Source organism: Sus scrofa, chromosome 9 (genome assembly GCF_054392235.1).
Source record: "Sus scrofa isolate SSC_HxYL_T2T_F1_AM1 chromosome 9, Sscrofa_HxYL_maternal_Yorkshire_Landrace_v2.0, whole genome shotgun sequence".
NCBI classification, from domain to species: Eukaryota; Metazoa; Chordata; class Mammalia; order Artiodactyla; family Suidae; genus Sus; species Sus scrofa.
In genome coordinates this window covers 95,147,714-95,159,746 of record NC_139391.1, presented here as the reverse complement: position 1 = coordinate 95,159,746, position 12,033 = coordinate 95,147,714, and the positions used below count along the sequence as shown (strand labels likewise).

The 12,033-nt window shown below is 39.3% G+C and overlaps 1 protein-coding gene across 1 annotated transcript in view; it reads right to left on the bottom strand.

Moving 5' to 3' along the window:
- Positions 1–12,033, bottom strand: part of DNAH11 (dynein axonemal heavy chain 11) — a 340,086-nt gene that overhangs the window by 285,986 nt on the left and 42,067 nt on the right. The window contains exon 9 of the mRNA XM_021063429.2: positions 6,858–6,974. Coding sequence (XP_020919088.2) covers positions 6,858–6,974 — 117 coding nt within the window. The remainder of the gene's footprint in view (positions 1–6,857; positions 6,975–12,033) is intronic.

Genomic DNA, 12,033 nt, shown 5'->3' with positions numbered 1-12,033 from the left:
ACCATGGGTTTTTAAGACAAAAATCCAGTGCACTATCTTCCCCATTAAGCCACCTACTTGACCAGATACAGAGCTAAACTCTGGATCCCTGCAAGTATCCTGCAGAGTCTCCCAATATCAAACATATTTTCATATCTCACTAAAATTTCCATACATCCAGTTAAGACAATTCTCAATGTAAAGCAGTTTCCCTTCCTCAGCAAAAAATGAGGGGTCAGAAATGAAGCACTGTCTCCTAGCCATTCCTGGTAACAGCCGACGCTGTTGTTCCCTATTGGGCACCAGGAAACACCGTTGAAGATGCTTTGGCGATTTAATAACAGAAGCAAGATTGTGTATTTGTTATTTGCTCTTCCCTCCTATATGTATATTCTTGAGAATAGGAATATCCATATCAAGGGCCTCTAAGTCACACAATAATGATACATCCTGTAATCATCAGAGAAAAGAATATGAAAAAGAATGTATACGTACATATAACTGAATTACTTTGCTGTACAGGAGAAATTAACACAACGTTGTAAATCAACTAGACTTCAATAAAACAAAGTTTAAAATAATAATAATTATATCAGAACCATCCGTCACTGACTGTCCTGCCCAAGGCCACTGTTTTGGACCACAGGACCCAGCTACCACCAACATAGCAGGTGGAGCAGTAGTAACAACATGTTCTAATGACAACCACTCCACAGGCAGGCAGTTTCTTTGATGTCAAAGTCCTGGATGAAACCAATGCCTTGAGATAATTAGATTCTTTCTCAGAAAAAGAATCAGGCCATGGAAGGCTAAACCTATGCCTATAAAGTTGTGAGTGAAAAGAAACTTCAGCTGACCTTTGAACAACATGGACTTGAACTGCACAGGTCCACTTTTACAGATTTTTTTTTTTTTTTTTTTTTGCTTTTTAGGGCTGTACCCATAGCATATGGAAGTTCCCGGGCTAGGGGATGAATCGGAGCTACAGCTGCCAGCTTACACCACAGCCACGGCAACACGGGATCCAAGCATATGCAACCTAAGCCACAGCTCAGCTGGATCCTTTACCCACTGAGCAAGGCCAGGGATCAAACCCACATCCCATGGATACTAGTCAGATTCATTTCTGCTGAGCCATGATGGGAACTCACCACAAAAAAGTTTTCAAATAAGTACAATGGAAACTTTTTTTGGAGCTTTGAGACAATTTGAACAATCTCAGATGAACCACATACTCTAGAAATATAAAAAAACTCAAGGTATATCCTGAATGCACAAAATATATGTGGTTACTAGTCTATCTTTATGCAGACATAGGATGAGTGATATTTAGGAGTTCCTGCTGTGGCTCAGTAGGTTAGGGACTGGACAAAGTGTCTGTGAGAATGTGAGTTTGATCCCTGGCCTCGCGCACTGGGTTAAGGATCTGGCGTTTCTGCAAGCTGCAGCAAGGTCACAGATGTGGCTCAGATCTGGCATTGCTGTGGCTGCAGCAGAGGCTGGCAGCTGCAGCTCCAATTTGACCCCTATCCCAGGAACTTTCATATGCTTGAGGTGCAGCTCAAAAAGTAAAAGAAAAAAAAAAGATGAGTCATATTTAGTATAAATTAATAATGTATTACTTTTCTTGTTTTATAACTTTGCTTTAAACAAACTGCACTGCCATAAGGTGTGCCTTCTTCTCCCAATTAGAGAAACAGCATAGCATCCATCATCACAGGTAAGTATTTTTTTAAAAAAAATTAACAAAGTTTACAATCCTCTATTATGAACAGAACTATAATATTACATGCTACAAAAATTTTATGAGTCATTCATTAGTGCATAGGCCAGGATACCATGAAACAATCACTATTGATCACACTAGGCTACCATAAAAGCAATCACATTGCTACTTTTTAATCAATGTATGAATCATACCTGTAAATAAATGCGAAATTTTTTTTCACATTATCGTTTCATATTTTTATGTCTTGTGTTAGTCAAACATGTAACATCCTCAGTGTTTTGTATCCTCTAAGACAATACTGATGTAGGTACTGACAGGTGATTCATCTTGTAAATAGGTAACATGAACGTACGGTATCAATAGAGCACGGTACTGGAAATGTGTTTTCTTGATGATTTTCTTAATAACGCTTTTTTTTCTAGCTTATTTTATTGTAAAAATACATTACATGATACACCAGACATAGGAAATATGTATTGACTATAACTGGTAAGGCTTCTGGTCGACAGTAGGCTACTGTTAATTAAACTCTGGAGAGTCGAAAGTTAGACACTGATTTTCAACTACATAGAAGGTGAGTCCCCCTAACCCCTGTGTTGCTCAAGGGTCAACTGTACTAGCAAACAGAGGAAGCCAGCAATTAAGGGGACAGAAAAAGCAGACCCAGGAACTGAAACAGGATCACATGATCAGTGAGCAAAGGAACATAGGTCCACCACTCCTCCTGCTTGTCATGGAGCCCCTAGATCTCAAACCTTGCCTACCAGTTTTCATAAAGCATAGCCATCTGGTGAGCCTCACCTTGTATCTACTAGCCTCCTGTCATCTTTTCTGCCCCAAATGGATTCTTTCACTCATTGGTGTGTGACAGCTACCTTTGCAAGCAAAATAATGTAATAAAAATACATATTTTTGTAAAAGCCATGCTTATCAAATGACAAGTGCCAGGCACTATATTATAAGGGTGTTAAAAATGCTGTTATTATTACATGCTCCAGATGAGGAAAAAGAGTTATGGGGAGGGGTAAGTTGCCCAAATTTTCACAGCTAGTGCAGAGTTGGCATTTGATACTGACATTGGGCAGTCTGGCACCAGAGCCTCTGCTGCCCTTTGTGGCCTCTTATCAGCCAAGGTGCCATTTCAAATTGTTACTTTGTTATTTACTTAACTCTGTGTGGGCTTCAGAAAATGTCAGTTATCAGGCCTGTTATATATATATATATATATATATCTTCACTGCACGGAAAGAAGATATCCCCTCAAAATAACTAAATATCAAGATGGCAGAAAACCACATATCAAGATTTGTGCCTGGTTAGTGATGAGACGTGGCAAAGGATAGAGCTTTGTTCTTCCTCTTAAGGGATTAAGAGGTGTTCTCCCAGTTTTGTTTTTGTCAGGAAACAGCTTCACTGTAAACATTTTGCAGACATTTCCATAAAGCACATTCACTGAAAAAAAATCTTAAGAATTATACAAACTAAAATGTAAATCTCACCATATCATAGAGGCCAGTTTAGACAAACACATGGTGGGTTTTTTTCTAGTAACAAATAGTAACTACTAAGTATTTAAAATCTACTTGGTTCTCCACTACCTAGCAAAATACAAAGTATTAACTGTCTTCTTACACTCTTTTGTGAAGTTTGGACTTTGTGTTAACATCCTCAAGTAAACAATGGCTCACAGATTTCTCAAAGATGTGTCCTTCAACGACAGTAGAGAAACATTTTTACTTCACAACATTCTCTTTCAGACCCTTAGCATGTTACCCCCAAGTGAAATAATACCAGAAGCTTCCTAGAGACATCTTATCCTGTGTACCCAATATGCTTAGTAGGATTTTGGGGTTTTTTGGTTTTTGGTTTTTGCATTTTGGGGTTTTTTGTTTTGTTTTGTTTTTTGTCTTTTTAAGGCTGCACCTGTGGCATATGGAGGTTCCCAGGCTAGGGGTCAAATCAGAGCTACAGCTGTTGGCCTACACCACAGCCACAGGGGCTCAGGATCCAAGCCGCATCTGTGACTTACACTACAAGCTCACAGAAATGCCAGATCCCCGACCCACTAAATGAGGCCAGGGATCGAACCCACAACCTCATGGTTACTAGTCGGATGCGTTTCCATGGCACCACAATGGGAACTGCCTTAGTGGGATTTGACACCAAATGCAAAAGAGAAAAGACAGAATATTTTCTTTGGGGAGGTTGTAAAGCCAGAAAGTAGTAGTAAGCAAAGTCTTAACCTTTTAAGCAGTATCCAGTACCCTAATTTTTCAACATCACAGGTATATAAAAATCACCCTCCTGGATGAGAACAAATGTCATATGAACTTCTCGTTTCCTTGTCATGCTGGAAGTAAGAACTGTTTTAGGAAGAGTACAGACATTGTCCTTTGTGTCAACTTCCAAAGATTGAAGATTGATTCCCACTACTTGCTTCTTCCCTCAATCTCCCATCTGAGATCTATAAGCTTGACTTTGATTTTCTTCTACTTCTCAGTTTTACCATGGAATAGGGCCTTCTATAATGCCATTGCCTTTGTTTCCAGTAGTACCTATCCATATTTTTCCCAGGCTTGTCTCTTTCCAAGATTTTTGTAATCTGTTGCCAACTGAACCATATACACTTTACAATTTTCTAGTTTTCTACTGTTTCACTAAAGAATTATCTAGACACTTAGTTTACACAGTTCGGTCTCCCTTCATGTAGAAATGCTGTACCTTTTAGAAAGTCATGTATCAGCATTTTGTTTGAATTTTTACTGAATGCCAGCCCCGTAGGGTCTGAGGAATGGTTTTACACTGTCCAGTTCCAGGGCCCCTCCTGGTCATGTCTTTGCCAAGAGCAGGTGCTGAATCGTGGCCTTCAGACAAATCTGCAAATGTTTATTCTCCGGGACACAACAGTAACTGGTCAGAGCTCCTCATCCTGCACCTAGGGTAGAAATCATTTTCTCCCTAAATATACAACCCTGTAATTTTTTTCTTCTGCCATGCCTCATGCCATAGTTCATCCCCATGAGTGCTTCATTTCAGCTCTCTGCCAACCAGTCAGCCCTCCTAACGTCAAGCAGTTATGAAGTGCCTGCTTTATACAAGGCGTTGCAGAAGTTGATCTAAATATAATGACTCCAAGATGATGTCCTGCTCCTGGAGAGCTTCTAAAGGCAGCCTATCATGTTCTACATTTTAGGAGACAAAGTACAAATAGGTGGAGAGTTAAAGAAATAATACATGACAATACAGAGATAAAACTGTCTAGAAAAAAATTAACTGGCATGTGCTAAAATAGAATCCATGTGAATGGTTGTGAGAAGGGGTTTGAATGAGAAAATGTAGGTGCCTCTGTAATTGAGATTTCATTCTACATTCTTTCTTACAGTTATTTCTACAAGCATGAAAGGAGGTTCAGCAACAGAGAATATGATAGACTACTGTGCAGCCATTGAAAAGAATGTTGTTGAATTATGTTATAAAAGCAAGAAAAATATTCAGGATTCCCTGCATTCTGAAAAGGCTACAGAAAGATGACAAGGATGAGAATATGCCATTTTTTTCCCAAAGAGAAATACGTATGCACAGCAAGTCAAAGAAAAGGCGTGGTGGTTTAAATATAGTAGTAATTTCCCAGAGATGGGATTACAGGTGGGGTCATTTTAGAACAACGGGCAATGTATTTCAGCCTGCAGCATCTCAGTTTCACTCAAGAGCTCTTAATAGAGAACTATTTGATCCTCATGACTTCTGCATGTTGAAATGCTCAATGGGGGCAGACGACACTAGCAGCTCCACCATCGTCTGACCAATTCATTTGAGGTGTATCAAAATTATACACACATCTTAGATACAGTCTGTATCTGTTGTTTTGCACTGCCATCTTCAATGACTTGTGCCATCCCCCTTTGGCTGCTGACACTGAGGTCTCATTCATCTTTGGGGAGTATCATCTTCTTTGACAAGCAATACTCTTCTTTGACAAGCAAGTTTCACATGGTGCCCCAATTCCCCACATTAGATGCTGTTCTTCAGGAAGGATTCTCAAGATGCTTTTCTTTTTATTTCTTTTTTCTTTGGTTTTGTTTTGTTTTTTAGGGCTGCACCTGCAGCATGTGGAAACACCCAAGCTAGAGGTCGAATTGGAGTTAGAGCTGCCAGCCTATACCACAGCCACAGCAATGCCAGATCCGAAGTGCATTTGCAACCTACAGTACAGCTCATGCCAACACCTCATCCTGGACCCACTGAGTGAGGCCAGGGGTCAAACCCACAAGCCTGGTTCCTAGTTGGGTTCATTAACCACTGATGCACAACTGGAACTCCCTTTGTTTCTTTTTAATGCCTGCACCTGCAGCATCTAGAAGTCCCCGGGCCAGGGACTGATCATGAGCCACAGCTTGTGCTATGCCAAGGCTGTGACAGTGATGGGTCCTTTAACAAAATGCACCAGCCGGGGATGGAACCTGCACCTTTTCAGTGATCTGAGCCACTGCAGGCAGATTCTTAACCTACTGCACCACAGTGGGAGCTTCTCAAGAAGCTTTTCTTTTATGAAACTATTCACACATATATACTGTATTTCATCAATTCTATGACAAACATTCATGGTTTAACACCTCTAAAACTAGACTATGTTATATAGTCAACAACATTGTAATTTGGGGGTAGGATTTTCCTTTATTGATAAACAATGTCATGTCTCATAATCAATGGTGTCTTATGCCAGATGAAAATAGTGCATAAATTTCTATTTGTTTCAGTCAGATTAATAAATTGGGTAGGTGAGACCAAACGACGTAAATAATGGCAAAGAAAAGAAACAGGTATTTTTCCCTTTTCACCGTGGCTTCATTTTGAGTCAAGACTTTACAGGCCACGCCAAATTTGCGTTAAAGGTAATGAATGCTGAAACAAGGAATTCAAGAAAAGATCAATAGTCAAGTGTCCTAAAACTGACCTTATCCAAAGCACACTTCATTATTCACTAGTGCATATTCAAAAGTTTGAAATTCGGTGAGATGAATATGAAGCGAATGTGACTAGTTAATAGTTTACCTGGATCAGAATGGAATATAGTCACCCTTTTCATCCAACAGTCTTAACTTATTAATGAGTAAAACATTATTCTGATAGCTTATTCTTCAGAACTCACCTTAAATGCAGCTTCTAGACCATTGCAGTTAAACAAAGCTACACAAAGAATTGTCCCAAGCCTTCGATCAAAATCCACAGTTTTGGACTTAAACATGGCATACTCACTTTCGAATTCCTATAAAATTCAAATTTAACGGTTAGTTTATAGGAAAGAACCCAAGGGTAAAAATATCCATCACTAAAGTGTGACACTGCTCTCTCTCTCTCCCTGAATGAATTTATTTTTCACAGCAGGATCCCAGGAAAGACAAAGAAAGAGCTTTAGCTGACTAACTGTTCAAGTGGCAGCCTTCTAGGAGCAGTGAACACGCGGCGTGTCAGCTCATGTTTCCCCACTTCTCTTCAATGGCTCAGATCCCAACATCGGTACTTGGGCCTATCAGTCCATTCTTCTCCATCCTATTTTCATTAGAAATGAAAAAGCAAAGCTCTTCAGAAAAGAAAAAGGAAAAAAAATAACATCTCATTTTAACTTTAGTGCGTCTTTAAGTATAACAGGAAGTTTTTCTCGTTCTGTTTTGCATGAAGCACATCTACCAGGAAACACTATTTCTTCAAGTGAGAACTAAAATCCACAGACTTGCAAGAAAGCATCATTAGCAATACAGACAAAACATAACACTCTTCACAGTTTCCCAGTTTCTTATTAATATGCAGTTAACAACCCCCAGTTTCCTCCTAATACATAACCACCCACTCCCATAATTAGAGAGAATCAAACAGGGAAAGAATAACGCTCATTTGCATAGCATTACAATTCTGTCTTCAGTGAAGAAGTCCCAGAAATTCAGAAGCACTTGGGGCTTCCCAGTCAAACCACCCCAGGAAGGCACACCACACATTTAACAGAATTAAATGTTACCTTTGTTTCCTTCATAAACTGAGCCTCTGTCTGTTATTAACGATAATAATAGTAATAGTAATGATGATGATTAACATTTATTCAATTCTGTTCTAAAAGATTTATGTTATTAAATCAGGTCTAATATCATAAAATGTCGGCAATATTTTTTCCATCTTGTAGGCAACAAAATAAACTCAGAGAAGTTAAATAATGCCCACAGTCACACCACTAGTTAAAAGCAGAGCCAGTATATAAAGCCAGGTAACCTGGCTCCAAAGCCCACATCCCAACCATGATTTTGGATGTTTCCATGTTTCTATGAAGGAATGGACCTCATGGCTGAATTTAATTCACAGGGTAAAACAGTGTACCAGCAAAGTTCTAGAGCGCTACGCATCATGTAAAGCAAGGTCATATTTAGTATCAAGAGGAAGGTTCCATTTCTGAGTTAGGGCCAATCTCTTCATTCAAGGATCACTGACTTTTAAAAATAAACACAAATTCCCAACAAGTTGCAACAAGCCCAACTTACTTCTCTTCCCAGTAGGGCAAAAAGCATACAATTTAAGATCCTCAAGCATTATTTGAACAATTAGTGAATAAGTAACATCTAAGAGAGGGAACAAATGCTCATTTCCATAACTGATATCTCGCCCAACTTCTGTTTTCTGTCACTCAGCCAGAATTCAGAACTGCTGACAGGACTTCTCCCGCAGTAAGTCCCACAGATAACTCAAATTTATTTTCTGCAAATCAGAACACCATCATCTTTTCTCTAAAGCCATTCCTTCTATGAACCCTAACAAATGCTGGCGACCTCCTTGACTTCTTCTCTTGGTCAAGCACTGTCCATCTTTTCTCCTAACTACCTGTTCTCCTTCAGTCCAGGACCACCTTACTCTTGAGCACCATAACCACCTATCTGGATTTCTGTTACCCATTTTCTAACTCTCCTCCTTGCCTTTAATCTCATCTCTCCCATCATTCTCCCACAACTGAAGTCTACATAAGCTTTCTAAAACAGAAATCTTGGAATTCCTGCTGGGGCAAAGTGGAAAAGAATGTAACTAGTATCCATGAGGATGTGGGTTCAATCCCTGGCCTTGCTCAGTGGGTGGGGTGTCGGGTGTTGCCATGAGATGAGGTGTAGGTCGCAGACGAGGCTCAGATCCCACATTGCTGTGGGGTAGAGCAGCCACCATAGCTCTGACTCAACCCCTAGCCTGGGAACTTCCATATGCTACGGGTGTGGCCCTAAAAAGAAAAGAAGATAAATTAAAAAATAAAATAGAAATCTTATGTCACTCTTGTATTCATAATCCTCTAATTCATAATCTCAAATCTCAATGTCTTAACTTAATCTACAAGGCCCTTGTGATCTGAATTCTGCTTACTGCTCCCAACTATTCTGGTGCCTCTCCCCGTTTCACACGCTAGGATCTAGGTGCACCTGCCTCATGTTTTCTGTCTCTAACACCATTTTTTGCTAATCCCTTTCTTTTACCTACTCTCCAACTGCTTCTTTTCTACTTACTTTTCAGTTCCATTTTTCTTTCTGTTCTTGTCTCAGTTTCCCTTCTGCTTCCTCTGGAAAGGGTCTTTCTTCACAAATGCTCCCAGAGCGCCCTGTACTTCGCACACCCAAGCACTAAGCACACTGTGTAATTGCCTACCTGCATTCTCCCCCTGAATTTTAAACTCTTGGTGGCCAAGTTTATTTTCACAGTGACAGGGCCAATACTTAAGGAGATTCCCAGCCTATGGTTGGTTCTCAATACTTACTGAAGAATAAATATGCTAGCATTACTCAAAATCATATTTTTTTCTGTACTCTAAAAACTGCAAAATTACCCTTATCAGTGACATGGGAAATTCTGCAGTTTTAGCAAGAGAAGTGCCCTCATCTGACTGAGCTTCTAAAAGACAATCAGGCTGCTGTGTGAAGAACAGACCCTAGTGGAGCCAAGAAAGGGGCTAAGGAAGCACTTAAGGAGCAAGCACAATAACCCAGGTCAGAGGTAAGATCTGGATATCTTTTCAGGGTATATCTGATAGAACCTGAAATTTACCATGGGAGAAAAGAGCAAGATTGTAGATGACTCCCAGGTTTTGCACTAAGAAGCCCATTATGCGTACACTTAATGAGTTGGAGAGGAAAAGTAAGAATAGTTCAGGAGAGAGGCAAAGCTGGAGTTGAGTTGTACATATTTGCAGAGTTCCATTCATGGCTCAGTGGTTAATGAACCCGACTAGCATCCATGAGGATGTGGGTTCCGACCCCTGGCCTTGCTCAGTGGGTTAAAGATCTGGCATTGCCGTGAGCTGCAGTGTAGGTTGAAGATGTGGCTCAGATCCCCAGTTGCTGTGGCTCTGGCGTAGACCAGCAGTTACAGCTCTGATTGGACCCATAGCTTGGGAACTCCATATACCGTGGGTGCAGCCCTAAACACACACACACACACAAAGACCAAAAAAAAAAATTAAAAAAATTAAAAAGAGAAAACACATGTTTGCAATGTCTATTAAATATCTAAATGGAGTTGTTGAGTAGGCAGCTAAATATATGCTATGTCTGGGATTTAGGAAGGGGCTTTACCGCTGTGTATAACATCCTTTAGGCTTTTGGTACATGCTCTTTTATCTACTTGAGGAAGGTCCCCTCTTTTTATTTCTGAGCATTTTTATCATGAATGGATGTTAAATTTGGTCAAAATTTTAATGCATCAATTCACACAATCATTTTTTTCACCTGTTAATATTAGGATTACACTAATTTTCAAATATTGAACCAGTCTTGCATCCCTAGAACAAATTATGGCATATAATTCTTTCAGCATATTGTGAAATTCTACTTGCTGATAACCTAAGGGTTTTGAGGTCTATCTTTATGAGATAACAGCTTACACTTTCCTGGTTTTTGTATTGTCTTGTCTGGTTTTGCTAACAGGGTAAAAACTACTAATTTCATGAAACAAACTGGGAAGTGTCCCCTCATCTTTTATTTCTGGAAGACATTCTGTAGAACTGGTGTCACAGGCATAGCTCGATGACATTGCAAGTTTGGCTCCAGACCACTGAAACAAAGTAGTTATTGCAACAAAACAAGTCACATGAATTTTTTTGTTTCCCAATGTATATAAAAATTATGATTACACTACACTGTTAGCCTATTAAGTGTGCAATAGCATTATGTCTAAAAAAAACTATATACCTTAATTGAAAAATAACTTTACTGCTAAAAAATACTAACCATCATCTGAGGCTTCAGTGAGTCACAGTAATGTCAAGTATCACAGATCTGTCACAGATCACCGTAACAAATATAGTAATAATGAAAAAGTTTGAAATATTTGAGAACTATCAAAATATGACAGAGACACTGACTGAGCAATGCTGTTAGAGAAATGGTGTCGACAGACTTGCAGGTCTGCCATAATGATCTTCAATTTGTAAAACAAAAAAATAAAAACCCCACAATATCTGCAGAGTGCAAAAAAAAAAGAGTGCCTATAATTCTTAAATATTTGTTAGAATTCTCTAGCAAAACCACCTAGGCATAAACATTTTTTGGGGGGGAGTTTTAAATCACAATTTCCTTAATAGTTATTGCGTTAATCTTACTCTCACAAGAAAAAAAAATGTAACTATGTGTGATGGTTGATATTAAACTTACTATAAAAATCATTTCAAATTGTAATTGCAATGTATACATCTAAGGATAACCTGACCCCCTTGCTGTACAGTGGGAAAATAAAATAAAAAAATAAAATCATTTCACAATATATACCTATATCAAATTAAAATGTTGTATACCTAAAACTAATATGTCAGTTGCATCTCAATTTTTTTTTTTTTGTCTTTTTGTCTTTTAGGGCCACACCAGTGGCATGTGGAGGTTCCCAGGCTAGGGGTCTAACTGGAGCTGTGGCCAAGTCATGGTTGTTCTAATTTTTTGAAGAATCGGTTCATTTCATCTAAATTATCAAACTTTTATGTCTAGAGCTATTCTTTTAAATTTATTTTTGTATTTCCCCCCGCCTTTTTTCAATGGCTGCACTTGTTGCACATGGAAGTTCCCAGACTACGGGTCAAATTGGAGCTGCAGCTACAGGCCTACACCATAGCCATGGAGAATACCAGATCCAAGATGCATCTTTGACTTACACCACAGCTTGTGGCAATGTGGCATCCTTAACCAACTGAGCAAGGCCAGGGATTGATTCCGCATCCTCATGGAGACAACATCAGGTACCTAACCCACTGAGCCATAATGGGAACTCCCCCCATTACTCTTTTGATATCCACAGAGAATATAATGGCAGCCCATTTT